The sequence below is a fragment of the Tupaia chinensis genome, unplaced genomic scaffold (genome assembly GCF_000334495.1).
Source record: "Tupaia chinensis unplaced genomic scaffold, TupChi_1.0 Scaffold144336_1, whole genome shotgun sequence".
Taxonomy (NCBI): Eukaryota; Metazoa; Chordata; class Mammalia; order Scandentia; family Tupaiidae; genus Tupaia; species Tupaia belangeri.
In genome coordinates this window covers 1,673,822-1,690,639 of record NW_006204194.1, presented here as the reverse complement: position 1 = coordinate 1,690,639, position 16,818 = coordinate 1,673,822, and the positions used below count along the sequence as shown (strand labels likewise).

The window sequence follows — 16,818 nt, the reverse complement described above, 5'->3', positions numbered from 1 at the left end:
CTGATCTCCATCCTCACCATGCAATCAAAAAGCCTGTTCTTCCAAACTGTCCAGGACACCACCATTCTCACCTACCTGGCCTTCTAATCGCTACTTCCACTGTTTTCTTCTGTCTGTCTCCTCTCCCTTCTAGGTCTGGTGATGTATTAGGGCTCCCTTCTTTGGCTTATTCATTTTTGCTTCTTGCTTACAGTTCTACAACCTCCATAGACTTTGGTATTCTCTGCAGCTTTGACCCTACACTCCTTGTGAGCCCAAATACTGTGGATCTAAGAGAGTAAGATTCAGACACATTTCCCCCAGTGGGTATTTAAACTTTGCTTTCTCAAATGATCTGTGCTTATCTTTTGTTCATTTGATCTACAGATCCATTTTTTTAAAACTTAAAAAAATTTTTTTAGCCAACTCAAGGCCAAAAAATCTTTTAATATAGTCATTATGCAGGGGAGGGAAGCAAAGGAGCACAAGTGGTCCACAGAATAGGACACAGGAAACCTCAAGCTGTGAGGTCAAAATTTGTAATTAAGAAAGCAGGAGACCAGACTAATACAAAGCTAATGGGTATCTCAAATACTTAAGAGGGCTGAAAGAGAAGGAATAGATGTTAACAAAACAAATTAAGGCTGCTGGGGAACCTGAGTCCATGTTAAGCTTGAGTTAACTGTAAAGAAAGCTTTTTATTTTGCCTTAAAAAAAAAATGCAAGTTTTACATGGGGTCTTCTTTAGACAGATAAAGAAGAGAATTAGGTTTAGCAGTAGAAACGTCTAAGGATATTAATTCCTGGGTACACGTGGTTCACACTGACTTGTGGCAGCACATACTAATGCTGTGTAGGTAACTCAAGCCACATTACTACTTGTTACTTAAGGCAGGAAGCACACAAATTGATGAAAGGTCCTTAGCTTGCATCCTTATATACACCATGAGAGCCTCTCCTATGGTTCTCAACCTTCACTAGGCACTACCATGATCTAGTAATGGTTGCAACCCATTCTTTAAAGGCAAAGATGTAAGATTTAACAGGAAACACTTCAGGTTTTATGAATTCACTATCAAAGACACATTGAGTTAGTTAAGAGAAAAACAACAACAAAAGAAATCCAAACTAGTAATAGTTTTGCATGAGAACCACTGCAAGGTACATACGATGTGGCAACCAATCAACGTGGGTCACAGAAGGCCAATCTGCATATTGTAAAGGCTTACACAATAGTACGTTCTGAAGTGTGTTGGTGCAGATGAAATGGCTGCAGAAGGAAGTCAAAAGTCCTTCTCTTTTCAAACAGCAAGATAAAAGACATGTTTTCATGTCTGCACCTTCACAAGACTATTTAAGAGTAAGCAAGAAAACACATTCAAACACTCAAAAAGATACTGACAGGGTTCAAATAAATCTTTCTTAGGATCTAAGACATTTACAAATATATTCTAATTTGTTGCTCACTCCCTCCTCCAAAAAAGTTAAAAAAAGAAAAAATCAGAGTACCAGGTAAGGTGCCTCTGCAATGTAAAGTGTAACTGTGTATCATATTAAATCCAAATACATGTGATCACTATTTTGCTATGATCTGTTTTATGTACACCTCAGGAAACACTATATATAAGTCATCTACAGTTGAATGGGGTAATCTTTGCATCTCAAATACTCCCAGGTTTTCTTCCTCGATCTGGTTACTGGGATGAGAGTTAAAGTACTTGCTTTGGCCTTCCCACATCCAAATACTAGTATCTGATGTGACAGAGCTAAGCCTGAGGAGTGTCCAGATTCAGACTATTTAGTCTGAGTTTTCTGAGGTTAAGTCGGGTGTATACAAGCTAAGGTAAATTTCTTATCGACATTATTACAGGTTGGTTTGAGTTCTCTGTGGTTTGGTAAGGACTGAGTTCTAGGTGAAGGTTTCCTAACTGTTACCCTTCTGCTCTCAACCAGTATGGGTGTTCTGATGCCTAGCGAGGGACAGGCGGTCATTAAAGAGCTGCCCACAGACATCACATCTGAAGTACTTTTCATCGGCCTGATCATTGCCACCTGCACTGGTGCTGGCACGTTCAATGTAACCCGAGCACTCCCCAAAGGCATTTGGAGGCTCAAATATGATCATGCTGGCATGGGTCTTCAGGTGCTCACCAAATGCTACACTAGAAGCAAAAGTTTCTGAGCATTCATGGCAGTCATAATATGATTCTCCAACCTGAATCTCTTGATCTTCACCTTCTTCTTCAGGGTCCTCAATCCCTGCACCATCAGGCTCATCAGCATCTCCCTCTGGCTCTTCAGCTTTTTCTTCTGGTTCTTCAGCTCTCTCTTCTGGGTCTTCAATCCCTGCACCATCCGGTTCATCAGCATCCCCATTCGGCTGTTCAGCCTCTCCATTTGGCTGTTCGGCCTCTCCATTTGGCTCAGCAGCCTCTCCATCTGGCCCTTCAGCCTCTCCGTTTGGCTCAGCAGCCTCCACCTCTGGCTCAGCAGCCTCCACTTCTGGCTCAGCAGCTTCCACCTCTTGCTCAGCAGCCTCTACGTTTGACCCCTGAATCCGCAGAACTTCTCGTGGAACAAGGACATTAACCTCAACTTCTTGGGCTGTTGCTTCTTCTTCTTCATCATCATCTTCTTCAGGATGAAACTCTTTATGTTTAGTGAGGACTGTGCTATGAATAAAGGACTTCCCACAATCCTTGCATTCATAGAACGGTATAGCTCCTTTGAGGGGCTCAGTAAGAAATGAAGTATGAGTATAGGAGGCCCCATAATCATAGGGCTCATTCTTGTGAACACTTATGTGATCCCCAAGTTCTGATGGATTGACGAAAGACTCTCCACAGATTGTACATTCAAAGAGACTCTCTTCTGTTTGACTTCTTTGAAACTCGGTGAGAGCTAAGCCTGGAATGAAAATTTCCTCAGCCATCTGGCTTTGTTCCAGTAAATCATCTTCCCTGTGAAGTCTCATATGCTCATTAAGAGCAGAGCTATGAATGAAACCTTGTCCACAGACAAGGCATCGAATGGCCGACCCAGCAAGAGCAGGATTCCTTTCTGCAGCACGATTTCTCCGTGGCTTCATGGGCAAGAGAGCAATAAAGCCATCATCGCACCCCTTCATGGAATATAACTGGTCTTGTTCATGGATTCTCTGATGCTCAAAAAGAAATGAACTATGAATAAAAGATTCCCCACACTTTGGGCATTCATAGAGCTGCTCTCCAGTGTAATCTCTCTGATACTCACTGATAGAATGGGTATGAATTACAGAATGTGTGTATTCACGGCTATCAACGAGGCACTTTCTGCTATGGACTTTCTGATGATCTGTGAGGTCTGTGAGATCCACAAAGCCTAGCCCACAGTCTTGACATTCATAGATTGTGTCATCGGGGTCATCTTTCTGAGATTCATCCAAGTCTGAGCCCTGAATAACAGAATCTTCAATTTTATCCTGACCATTAACCTCACCATGGGACTCCTCACTATGGACCTCCTCATCACAAACCTCCTCACCATAAGCCCCCTCACTATAGATCTCCTTGCCACAGGCTTCATCACAATGGACCTCCTCACCATAAGCCTCCTTGTCATGGGCCTCATCAGTATGGACCTCTTTAGTAGGGACCTCTTCATGGCTCTTCTCTTGAGTATAGATTTTCTGATGCACACAAAGGTCTTTGCTTGTAGCAAAACATTGCCCCATCTCTTTACATTTGTTGCGTACTTGCTCTTCAGCATATTGTTCCTGGGTATAACTTGTCTGAGGGTCAGTACCGGCCAAGCTGCGAATGACAGATTGTTCATAGTTTCTACTTCCAGAGGGCTTCTCTCTCTCATGAATCTTCTGATGCTCAGTGAGGTTGGAGCTAAGAGCAAAGGATTGCCCACACTGCTGACATTCATAGAGTTTCTCTCTAGGGTGAACTACTGGTGACTTACTAAAGGGTAGGGAGTGAATTACAGAGGTCTCATTGTCCCTATGCTCAATGTATTTCTTCTTAGCACGAGCTTTCTGGGGTCCTCGGACATTTGAACTGGGAACAGAGAATTCTCCATCCTGTTTAAATTCACTGGATCCCTCTCCAGTAAGACTTTTTTGAGATTCGATATGGGATACACTCTGTATAACAGAGTCCTTGTAGTTGTTCTTCTTACCCCTTTCATATGGGCTCTCTCTGGCAGGAATCTGTTGCTTTCCATTAAGATATGAGATGTACGTGGAGGATTCTCCCTTCTCATTACATTCAACAAGTTCATTTTCACTGTGACTTTTCCAAGGTTTGAGAGTGGTTAGACTATGGATAACAGACCTTTTGTACTCCTTTCCTTCACAGGTATTGCCTCCAGCAAGGATTTTCTGATGGTTGATAACATCAGAGCTTTGAAATGTAGACTCTGCCACCACTTTCAGTTTACTGGGCCCTACTGCATCATGAATTTTCTGAGCTTCAGAAGAGGCTAAGCTATGAATAACAGACATTTCATATGGTTTTCCCTCATAGACATTTTCTTTAGTGGGTAATTTCCGGTATTCATCAGGATTAGAGCTGATGGTGAATGCCTTGTTTTCAGGTGGTCTTGTTATAGTATGACTTTTCTGAGATTCAGTGAAAGGCACGCTATGAATGACAGATTTCTCATACCCTCTACCTTCAAAGAAATTCTTACGAGAATGTATTTTCTGATGTTCACTGAGGTCTGAGCTTTGCACAAAGGCATCCCTACTATCTTTAAAGTCATAGAGCTTCTCCTTAGCATAAGTTTTCTGATGCCTCTTTAGGGACTGACCAGGAATAAAAGTTTCCTCACACACTTTACCCTTATTTTCAAATGGGTTTCCTCTAGTATGGATCTTCTGATGTTCTCGCAGAGATGAGCTATGAAGGAAGTTCTCCCCACACACCTTACATTCATAGAGTTTCTCTTTACCATACATTTTATGAAGCTCATTAAGGGTTGAGCTGGGCATAAAGGCTTCTCCACGGTCTCGTTCACGCTCATGCTCATTATCTGTCTCATCACCGAAGTTCCCTCTATCATGGGTTTTCTGGTGCTCAATCAGGGCAGAACTATGAAGAAAGGTTTCCTTACACACCCTGCACTCATAGAACTTGTCTTTGCCATATATCTTCTGAAGCTCACTGAAGGTCGGACTAGGCATGAAGGTTTCCTCATACTCCTGATCTTTACAACCTGCAAGATACTCTCTAGAATGAATTTTCCGATGCTCAACCAGGGCAGCACTCTTATTGAAGGTTTCCCCACACTCCTTACACTCAAAACGTTTCCCCCGAGCCTGACTTTTCTGAACCTCACTGACAGCCACGCTGTGAATAAAAGACTCACCATATTCATAGAGGTTCTCTCTAGTATGCATGATCTGATGTTCAACAAATTCTGAGATGACACTGAAAGACCGTCCACACTCATCACACACGTACGGCATTGTCCCAAAATCAACTGGATGGGACTCAGTAAAGGAGGGGGTGCCAAGGCTGCTTAGGTTGCTCATACTCATGGCTTTCCTCATCTCGCTGCTACATTCAAAGGGCTTCTTCCTAGCACAGCCTTTAGGATCATGACTCAAGCCTTTCCCATCTGTGTCAAAATGATAGCGTCTTTTTCTTTCAAGAACTCTCTTTCTGGAAACAAGATTTGAATTAAACCTAAAACCTCCCCTAAATGCATTCCCATCACAGCTTCTCTCCTGGATCACTGATTCCCTCTTGTTGACCGAAATGTCCTTCCAGTTATCATCTGACATTCTGGAGAACCTCTGCAACCGATCATTCGACTCCCTTGCTCGTCCTGATTTGGAGCTGCGTGACACATCCTTGATGAATTTTTCCATTATCACCCCATGGGAAGATTCATCTTCACAAATTCCCCGCCGGTGGGTTGACTTTTTGGCTTCAGGCATAGTTTTCAAACCTGGAAAGAAACCCCAAATGTAAATACTCCCGGGTCCCCATGCTTGTACAAAATGATAGAAGAACTTGGAGGAAAACACCCTCTGGGATGTGGAGTGGAAATACAAATGATTTTTGATGTGTCTTGTTGGTTGCAAAGGCTCCTCTGTAGTATCTGTGTAGTGCTTACCTCGACTTGTACTTGGGTAGGCACTTCTCTTGGATCTTGATGAGTGGCCTTGGGTCATGTGGGAGTGACCATCATCTTCAGCAAGCTGTACCCCTGGTCACAAGAATAGTATAATGGCTCAAATTCGAGTTTGGGACCAACACTTATCACCATAAATTGTTTCTCTCTCTGAGTCACTAAATATGAAGTGACCCATCTCTGTTTCACTGGCATCTTTCATTTGCTATCTCAATTCACTACTATCCATTCCCAATTCCATTGAAGTCTGCATCTTAATTAATTCCCCTGACTCCACTCAGAAAACTGTATAAAGACCTCCATGTCCCTCAATTCAGTGCATCCTCTTTTAGTTTTCACCTTTTTGTAACCATCTTTTTTTTTTTAGCTTTTTAATATGTATTTTATTTTTTTATACATTCAATCACTGTATATCGTTACAACATAAACACACTGTATACTAGTCCAGTGAAAGTCTTGATAGCCCCCTTTTCACTCACCACTGTGTTTTTCCTCCTACCTCTTGACTCCTCTTTCTCCATCTGCTCACTAAACACTGGACTTCCTCAAGGTCCCATGGTCTCACATACCTATAGAGCCAACTGCTTACTACCAACCTGGGCTAGATGTCTTCTAGAAGAGTCAGCCCAAAGTCCATTCTAAATATGTTTTTAAATATCACCACTGCCAATCTCTAGAAAGAATATCAACTCTTAAGGCAGGACCTGTCTTCCTGTTTGCTCCCACCCTGAATAATGTGTTTTTCATCCAAAGCCAGAGAAGTTTCTTTTTCTTTAGGTTTTTGCCACAGAATCTGCACTTGCCAGAGAGGGAAAGTGAGAAATCATACCCCAGGGTGGATGGCCACACTGCAGTCCTTTTTCTTCCATTCTGTTCTTAATTTTTTTTTCCCCCTTTCTAGGTTTCTGCCATGTGGCACATGTGCTTGTTGGAGAGAGACATAGAGAGACAGTGAGAAGGAAAGTAAGGAATCATAACCCCCCCAGGGGGGATGGCCACACTGTAGTCTCTTCTCTACTCTCCTCTTGAGATTTTAGGCATCCATACGCATGTGCCTGGAGTGATTTTCAAGCTGCCAGATCCAGTACTCAAACTGTGGATGGCCATGTGAGAGTCCAACACCTTAACCATTAGGCCACCTGCTGGCCCCTCTGCTACTAGGACTTTGGGCATGCTTGGACATGTGTCTGGCATGATTTTCAAGCCTTCAGGTCTGAGACTCAAACCACAGTCAGCCAAGTGGGAGTCCAGTGCCTTAACCACCATGCCACCTGCTGACCCCCAGAGGAGCTTCTTAAAAACACAGATCCTGGGGCCAGCAGGTGGCGTAGTGGTAAGGCACTGGACTCCCACATATCTGACTACAGTTCAAGTCTCAGACCTGGTGGCTTGAAACTCACGCTGGGCACATGTGTGCATGACCAAAATTCGGAGAGGAGAATGAAGGAGAAGGGACTGCAGCATTGTCATCCCTCAAGGGGTGATTTCTTGCTTGCTTTCTGTCTCTCTGATGAAAGCACATGCCCAACAGAAAAAAATCTCTTTAAGAAAAAAAAAATCCACACAGATCTTATTATTTACTTTCCTGATCAAAGGCTTCATAGTACACTTGAAGTTCAGATATGTTAGCATGGACTCTCAAGATCCTGCAGTGTGAAAAAAGGAAGATGACAAGATACTCCAGTGACTGGATTAGGAGTAACTGCTTCTTACCCAGGGAAAGCAGTTTCCTGTAGTTCTCCATGTTGTCCTGGATAGGGTTCTGAGGTCTCCTGTCCTCAGTGAGGTCCACAACATTCTGGTATGATTCAGTATCCTAAAATGGTAAACACAGACTTCTCAAAGAGTCTGTCCCCACAGATGTCCACAGAGAGAAGAATAATGGTTGGAGACAAGGGAGCTACATATACGAAGTTATATGGGAAGTGCTCACGGTATTTGGGGTTCTGAGTGATCCAAATCAAGTGTTACTAGGGGCCTACGTTGTACCTACCTTGGTGCTACACTCTGAGGCAGATCCCAAAGACGCATGACACATATTCCTTGCCCTCATGCAGCTTATAATTTGGTTGGAGAGAAAAGACTCATGAAACAATTAGAGAACAATAAACAATAAATTGGGGTACAGATAGTAAATGTTAAATGGGTTTCATAGTTGGACAGTTCAAGGTGGGCCTGAACAGTGAGCAGAGGTTTTCTGGCAGGCCACAGGTAAGACCTTAGGTGAGAGGTGAGATTATGACATGTACAGAGAGGGACTGGCAGGCAAGCCTGAACAAGCTAAACATCAAACACATGTTGCATACTCAGCAAGAAGAATGAAGATGTACTAAAGCAGACGTCTGGCCAGGGTGTGTAATTTAAACCTCCTTCCCCATTCCTCTACTGCACAGCACAGCTACACTGTGGGTGCCTCCTGTGTACAAAATTTCCAAATAATTCACGAGTAACTGTAACATTGAGGACCTTTCTTTTTTAGCTGTCTTTCCGTTTTAATGGCTATTTCCCTAAAAAAAGGATCTTAAGATTAAGCGCATTACTCAGGAGAATCTCCTCTGCTGGATTCTGAAAGACCTGCAGTTACTGCCAGAGCACTGTACAAGCATTGCTAGTCTCACTGAAGCCTAGAGAAATTCTGGAGGAGAGAGATGGTGCTGTGAGAATCCCACAGACTGTGGAGGTGGTGTGCTTTAGGGTCAAAGGAAGACAGCGTCATTATAAACTGTGCAATCCTGGGAACAACACTCTTCCTGAGCCTTAGGTTCATCATCTGTAAAATGGGAGAAGAGCTTCTATCTGCCTTATAGCAACATTGTGGGTGAAAATTTTCTTCAATGTAATGTGTTGTTTAAAAATTAAGAAAAATTAGGTTAAAAATATAGATGGCTCAATATTAAACTTATTATAGTTCTAATGCTGGGCACTCAGATGTTAAAGCAACACTGAAAAGGTAGCAAAAAAAGAAACAATTTACAGAACAAAGTACATCTCTTTCTAAGAAAGAGGCCCACCCATCAGGGTTTTAAAACAAGTCTCAATAATGCAACTGACAGTATCCAGTCATTAAAAAGCAAAAATAATCATAAAAACTAGGACAAAGACAAGACATATAGCTTCAAAAATTAAACTTTTTCTAGATTAGGACAGATATAATTTGGGGGACAATGAACAAGCTTTAAAAACTCAGGAGTCAGGGACCAGCAGTTAACATAATGGCTATGTCACTGGACTTCCATGTAGTCAACCGTGGTTCGAGTCCTGGATCTGGTGCCTTAAACTCACACCAGGTACGTGTGCGTGCGTGCCCAAGATCCCAAGAGGAAAATGGAGGAGAAGGGATTGTGGCATGGCCATCCCCTTGGGGGGGGGGCATTTCTTGCCTTCTGTCTCTCTGTCTTTCTAGCGAGTGCACACGCCCTATAGAAAACACCTCCCCCCCCAAAAAAAAATCAAAAAACTCAGGAGGCATTGCAAAATCAGTACAACTACCACCTCATAAAGCCAAGCCACATTTTCTTGGCCACCCATCTCCTCCTGCCAGATGGACAGTTTCTCCAGGGCACTTGCTTAATATAATGAGTGGAAGAGAAAGTGGGAGCATAGCTACACTTGTACAATGGAAGAAACCACAGCTCACAATCTTGGGGCTGGCAGAAAGCTAATGAGGTCAGGAACTTTTGAGGTGAAGAGCTGAGGATGGCCACCCCTGTGATGGATAGATCCCAAGAATCGAGGCAAAGGGGAAGGTTATCGTTCATATCTTTCTTACCATCTGTCTGAGTGAAATAAACGTACATTAAACTCTGAACTACATTGCTGTTATGAAAGAAAAAGAATGTTTTGGCTGGGGCCAGCAGATGGCATAAGGTTGTATCATTGCACTCACATGGCTATGGTTAGAGTCTTGGACCCAGTAGCTTAAAACTCATACTGGGTGTGTGTGCATGTGTGCCCAAAATCCCCAGAGAGAGGAGAGGAGAAAGGAATGCAGGATGGTCATTCCACTAGGGGGTGATTTTTTGCTTTCCATCTCTCTGTCTGTCTCTTCAGCAAGTGCACATGCCCTATAGCAAAGAATGTTCTGGCTTAAAATTAAGTTAATCTACATAAGTGAATGGCCATGAAGCAGCAGCCTGCTTTCTTTATGATCAATGAAGGCATCTACACGTGCATGAGCCACAGTCCAGTCCAACTGGAAGAGATGCTGCCCTGAGAACAATGCTACCACAGCATAATTTTAGGTTAAAGTGACTTATACACACGAATTGAGAGATTTAAAAGAAGATGGAAGAAATTTATTTTGTACACCCTCAGAATGTACTTCTATCATCTGCTGCTACTGTTTTCACCATACTGAGTCAACAGGAGTGAGTCAGTGGTTTCTAGATTCTTAGACTATGCAGATAAGGGTCTCAGCTGCCAACTTTTTCCACATTGTCAAGAAAGGCATTTACAAAGCAGAACAAGGTGGGACTGGCAGGTGGCATGGTGGTTAAGGGTGCTGAACTCCCACATGGCCAACTGTGGTTCAAGTCCTGGACCTAGCAGCTTGCTTTTTCACTTTCCCTCTTTCTTTCTCATTCACTCTGTCCCTCTCTGGTCAAATTAAAATAAATAAGTAAATAGGGACTAGCAGTTAGCGTAATGGCTATGTCGCTGGACTCCCATGTAGTCAACTGCGGTTCACATCCCAGACCCGGTGGCCTAAAACTCATACCGGGCGTGTGTGCATGCGTGCCCAAGATCCCAAGAGGAGAATGGAGGAGAAGGGATTGTGGCGTGGCCATCCCCCCTGGGGGGTGATTTCTCACTTTCTGTCTCTGTCTCTCTCTGTCTGTCTGGCGAGCACACACGCCCTACAATAAGTAAGTAAAGTTAAACAAAGCAGAACAAGGCGAAGTCCAGCTACCAGGATGTAGTAAATAGGCCCCTCTGCCTCCAGTCCATCTCCCACCTCTTCTTCTGAGTCCCAGCTGGCCTGATCTTTGCTTCCTTCCCCCATGGTCTTTGCCCGCGCTCCCTCTAATGCCTGGGATCTCTTCCCTCTGACACCTAACCCAGTGCATCCTTCCCCAACCTTGACATGTCAACCATTATTGCCTTGAAGACATTTCTCTCCAGTCTAAATCAAGACCCTTTTACAATACACTATCCTCTGTTTTCTCTCGAGTACACTCATAGCTACCAACAATCACACACAGTGTTTTATATACATATTCATTTGTATGACCAACCACTTTTTAGAGCAGGGACCCTACCTGCCTGGTCACTGCTGGATACCCCAGCCAATGGTCCTGGGTACCCCAGGACCATTGTGTGAAGGAAATGAAAGCTCCACTCACTGGCCACAGCCTCCTTTCTGAGCCCTCCTCTACATTCTACCATAACATGACTCCTGCTTCACCTTCCTTAAGGGCCAACTCAAATCCCATGTCCATTTTCCCTTCACTGGTCCCCCTAGCACATCCTGCCTCTTAGCCAATAATTGCCATAAATGTTAACACTCACAGAATGCCTACCATCTGCCAGGCTACAGAGTAGGCACTTCATGTATGTGTGTGACTCTCACTGACTCCTCACAGCAGCCTTCAGAGGAAATTACTACACCCATTTTACAGTTGAGGAAACTGAGGTTAAGGTCAGCTGAATAAACAGCTGAGGCCACACAGTTAGAAGGTAGTGGCACCAGTTTCAAACCAGCTCTCTTCAGCTCTGGAGCATTGGCTGTCTCTGACCAGTCTACCCTGTGGACTTGGGCAGCTCTCCTGACTCCAGAATCACTCTGCTTCCCTAGCCCCAGAAGGAATAGCCAATATAATCAACCTACCAGTGGCACATGTTGAGGGGACAATATGACTACATGGAGAAAACAGAAAACAGGCAGCAGCTTCTGGGGCTGCTTGCTACCTATGAGGACAAGGATAGTCCAGGATCCCCGTGGGAGTGACTGATGCTCTAGCTATGGGTGGGACTCTAGGGGATGGATGAACACACCATCTGAGGAAAGAAAGGCATCTTTACCATGAAATAAAGATGGCCTTTCTAGAAAGAAAAGAAACCTTAGCATACCTGTGATCGGGACTCATAATCCATCGAGTCCCTGTCATTATCTCTTTCCATTTCAAAACTTGTTTTTGCCATCACAGGAAGGGAAAGATCACGCTGAAGCAGCCCTGGGGAGAGAACAAGTATTACAAGGGAGCAAGGCCTGAATCAGCCCAGTCCAGCAGGTCCTGAGTTTGCTTGGCTGTAAGGAGTTGTGTGTGAATGGATCTCTTTCTCATCTCTGCTCCTTTGATAGTCTCTGAGGAGACCAAAATATGCAGCAGGCTGTACCATCCTAGAATCAGGGCAGGGTCAGTCCACCTCATTCTCCTAGTTCCTGATCCTGGAGACAATGTGGATCATGCCTCACAGTATGGATTCAGATGTACACACCGACCCTGTTCTCTGGCCTTCACCCTTTTCAGTCTCCTCAGCTATCACACAGATAGTATCAGAGCCACTGCCCCACAGGGTCACTGCTCTGAATAGCAACTGAGATATTTTGAACTATAACAAGATGTTATTCTTTTCTTGACCATAATTTTAGTGGTGTCCACTGTGTTCTGCCAATCCTCCAAGTCCAGGAGGCACACAGGATGATTTCTGGAAGTATAGATACCAGCAATACACTGATATAATGATTAGCTCCTTTCCAGTTCTCTTCTAACCCAAAAGCAAGTCTCAACCTGGCACTAGGATGCAGTTTCTCTAACCGTGCATGAAGATATAGCAGGTGCTTCTAGCTTGCAAACACCACTGTCACAAAATGTTGATCTTTCATCATTATAATCTCTAACTATGGTAGTTTATCTAGTTTTTGGTATTTATAGTGGTATTATCTTTTACACAGAAAACTTCTGGTTTGAAAGAAAAAAACATACCAACTTAAGAAAAACAGTGAGCTCAGTAGAACCAGTAGAAATAGGTATCTATGGTAAAAACTGTGCAAGTTGTAACACTGAGCAAACTTAGAAACAGGAGCCCCAGTCCAGACTGTGGGAGAGCCAGGTATGGAATGAATGAGCCGTGGGGCTCCTGAGTCCTGCCATCTTCCCTTAAGCTTATAAACCTGGATGCAGACTGCCGGACCACTTACTGCTTCGCGGGCTCCTGGCATACTTCCAGCAGTCTCGAGACTCCGCATCTCTGCTTCTTCCCCTCCGGTCCCAGTCCCGGTCACCTGAGCAAGACAGATATTCGAGTACTTTAAAAAGTGCTCAGACACACATGTTCTACCTTCCCATGCACATATACTCCCCTAGAAAAAGTCACTATCTTTACCTCCTCCCATGAGGAGATAGACCCAAAACCAAGGGTTCCAGACACCTAGACTTGGTCGTCTCTTTCATACTCTTTACATGCAACGTGGTTCCTGGAGGTTTTGCCCAGCTGGGGCTTGCTTCAAAGGCAGCTCCAAAGCTCAGTCCAGAAGCTGGTTCCCCTGAGCCTTCTGCTACTTCATTAGCTCCTGAGAAGTCTAGTCCAAACTCAGGAGAATGGATTGCTGGGTCTCTTCCATCTGGCTGATGCCAGCTCACCTTAAAGTGCACCCTCTTCTACTGCAAAGAAGTAAAACCTACAGCCTCCCTGAAAGAACACTCCCTTAGAAAGGTTACAGAGAGTCTCTTTAATGACCCTGCTGGAGAGGCTGGGGCAAGGCTGCGCAGCACACTGCAAATTCCAATGGGCTCAAGCAAGCATTTAACACCCTGCATTCCACTTCACCTATGGTTGTCTATGTGGATGTAAAGTATCTTATTATATCATCAAGTCATCCATTCCTCCCTCAGATCTCAATAAATTCAACCACTCTAGTGTAATGTACCCTCTTCCTGGAGGCTTCGACACCCACTATTCCTCCACCTGATGCAGCAGCTGGAAATACTCCCATGGGAGGTGGAGCCAGCAGGCTAGGTACTTACTACTGAAAGAATAGATGGAGCGTGGTGGGGGGGATTCTCCTCCGTTTCGACTCATGTCATCATCACTGGCCACGTCACTGTTGGTGTCGTCTGAGAAGACACCAGACACTGACTTAATGAATGCATTGTGATCTCTGGCCCAAATTCTCACAGGTTTCCCCTAATCCTTGAGTGCCTCCCCAACCCTAACCCAACACACACATGAACAAGTGGAGTGGGCTAACCCTGTCATTTCTCAGTTCAAAATTCTTTGGTGGCTCAAACCACTCTGCCACTTAAAAACTATGATCACCCCATCTCACGCCAAATAAGAACGGCAACTTCCTGGGGCACTGCACCACAAGGGCGCAGGTCACAGTCATTCTCTTCCTAACTCAACCTCTTCGCCAAAGTGTTTCCTTTCCCTCTTCTAATTCAGGGCAGTGGTTCTTGGCCATTGGTGATTCTGTCCCACTGGGGACACGTGGCCATTTATGAAGACACATCTGGTAATCACATTTGGCAGGAGGTCACGGCCCATGGTGCAGCCCCTGTCCCATGACAAGGTAAACCAGGCTGACAAGCCCAAGGAGCATTTAGCACCTGCACAGACACCATCCTCCTTGGAGAGCCTCACCTTCTGGCTGGTACATCTCCTTGTAATTCTCCAGCAAAGTGACGAGCTTCTCACAGTTTTCTGGCTTTTTTGCTCGCACCCAAGGCTTGAGCTTTTCAGGGATGATGGTCAGGTACTGCTCAAGGACCAAAAGCTCGATGATCTCCTCCTTGGTGCGAGTCTCCGGCTGCAACCAATCGAGGCAGAGGTTTCGGAGTTTGTTCAGGGTCTTCCGAGGCCCAACAAATTCTACATAGAGGAAGTTCCGAAACCTCTGATGAAAGAATTCAGAGTCAGTTGGGCCTTCTCCTATGATGACATCCGGCTCCTTAGTCAAGTCACTGTCTAGCTCATACAGATTTGGGGCCCAGAACTTCTTAGGTTTGGTGGTAGACAAGTGCTTTGGAGGCAGCATTTCTCTAAGTAAAACTCTCACTGGAGGAACCAAACATGAGTCAACAGGAAAGATGCAGCAGCCTGTGACAGTCAGTACCCAGGGACCTGTAGATCGTAAGGAGATATACACATGTCCCAGAAGTTGAGGACCAGCAGAGTGTGGGGCCACCCTGCCAAGGCATCAGCAATTCTTTGGAATATGGAAGTTCCCCAGTAAATAGACACACACACAACAATACATCATTGGTCTCAGCACAGTGCTTATGAGTGTGACTCCTGGACTTGGCACAGACTGATACCTGAGCCGTTAAGTTCTGGTACTAACTGGTCATGTGACTGTGGCCTAAGGCTCAGGAGTCTCCATAATCTCTGAAATGGGAATAACAGCATCTACATCTCTTTCAGAACTGTGAACTTCAAATACTCTAAGTAATGTGAGTGCAGGTGATTATATCTTCTCTTCAGTGACTCCTGGACTTGGCACAGACTGATACCTGAGCCGTTAAGTTCTGGTACTAACTGGTCATGTGACTGTGGCCAACTTACCTAAGGCTCAGGAGTCTCCATAATCTCTGAAATGGGAATAACAGCATCTACATCTCTTTCAGAACTGTGAACTTCAAATACTCTAAGTAATGTGAGTGCAGGTGATTATATCTTCTCTTCACTGATTAATTTCTCTACAAATATTTTGCTATAATATAGTCATTGGCCATATTTTGATTAAAATTCAACACATTAAAGACTGAGTTCCTCATGTGCACTAACACATTTCAAGTGCTCACCAATAGGCACAAATAGCTGATGGCTACCACACTGGACAGCAAGAGAACTGGTATGACATTTCAGACATGATGACACAGTCAGTCTCACTCAGGACCAGATACAAGCAGAGTTCCATGCCTATGAGGGGCTAAAGGGTCCTATCTTACCCTGTGGCATAAAAACTCGCACCCTAGATGACAGAGGCCCTCACTTTTAGGCAATGAGATGCCCTCTGGTATGTAATCACCTGCCTGAGAACAGGATCCTTTCTAGAACTTCAGATCAAGCAGGCATCCACAGGAACAAATTTGAAATGCAGGTACCTGCAGGCATTTTAAAGAAAGAGATACACAGACTTAGAAATATGGAAGAGATAAAAAGGAATGTCAGAGAATTAGCTCTTCAAATGGCTGGGGACCAGGACAGCACTGGGGTCACCTTTACACATCTTCAGAAAAAAGGCCAATCCTATGCCATATAAACCAAGTAAGAGATGAGAAACAAAGCTTTCAAATTGATTTTATGCAACCAGAATGATTCCACAACCCAAAACGGAAATAGTACTAAGAAATCATGAACCAAACTCACCAAAGAAAGCAGAACAAAAGTCTCAACACTGCTATTATTGAATATTATTTTGTAGCATTCTAGCCATTTGTGATAAGAAAAACAAATGAGGCACAGAGAGAAAACAGATGAAACTATTAATCTTTTATGTAAGCTAACATATGCTTTTATGTTATGTGAATTTCTCTCACTAGTAAGTATATATTTGAAGTATACAGCACCACCAGGTGAAAACTATACATAAAAAACTGTAAGTTTCTAAAGTTTGATAAGAAATTGAGACCAGCAGATGGCTTACTGGCTATGTTGCTGGACTCTCACATGGCCGACCATGGTTCTAGTCCCGGACCTGGTGGCTTCAAACTCACACCCACACACGTGTGTGTGCATGCCCAAGAAGAGAATGGAGATGAAGGGAATATG

The 16,818-nt window shown here is 44.1% G+C and overlaps 1 protein-coding gene across 2 annotated transcripts in view; it reads right to left on the bottom strand.

Annotated features, from left to right (window-relative positions):
* Positions 1-617: 617 nt before the first annotated feature.
* The window catches only part of PEG3 (paternally expressed 3), a 30,058-nt gene continuing 13,857 nt past the window's right edge, over positions 618-16,818 (bottom strand). Inside the window, exons 3-10 of one of the 2 annotated variants that reach the window (XM_014583488.1) lie at positions 16,076-16,151; positions 14,689-15,168; positions 14,073-14,162; positions 13,247-13,330; positions 12,175-12,278; positions 7,819-7,921; positions 6,088-6,180; positions 618-5,919 (exon numbers count right to left, since the gene is read on the bottom strand). In XM_014583488.1, the coding sequence (XP_014438974.1) occupies positions 1,925-5,919; positions 6,088-6,180; positions 7,819-7,921; positions 12,175-12,278; positions 13,247-13,330; positions 14,073-14,162; positions 14,689-15,082 (4,863 nt within the window). In that variant the 5' untranslated portion in view covers positions 15,083-15,168; positions 16,076-16,151 and the 3' untranslated portion in view covers positions 618-1,924. The remainder of the gene's footprint in view (positions 5,920-6,087; positions 6,181-7,818; positions 7,922-12,174; positions 12,279-13,246; positions 13,331-14,072; positions 14,163-14,688; positions 15,169-16,075; positions 16,152-16,818) is intronic. The other variant, XM_006166762.1, reaches the window with a different exon arrangement.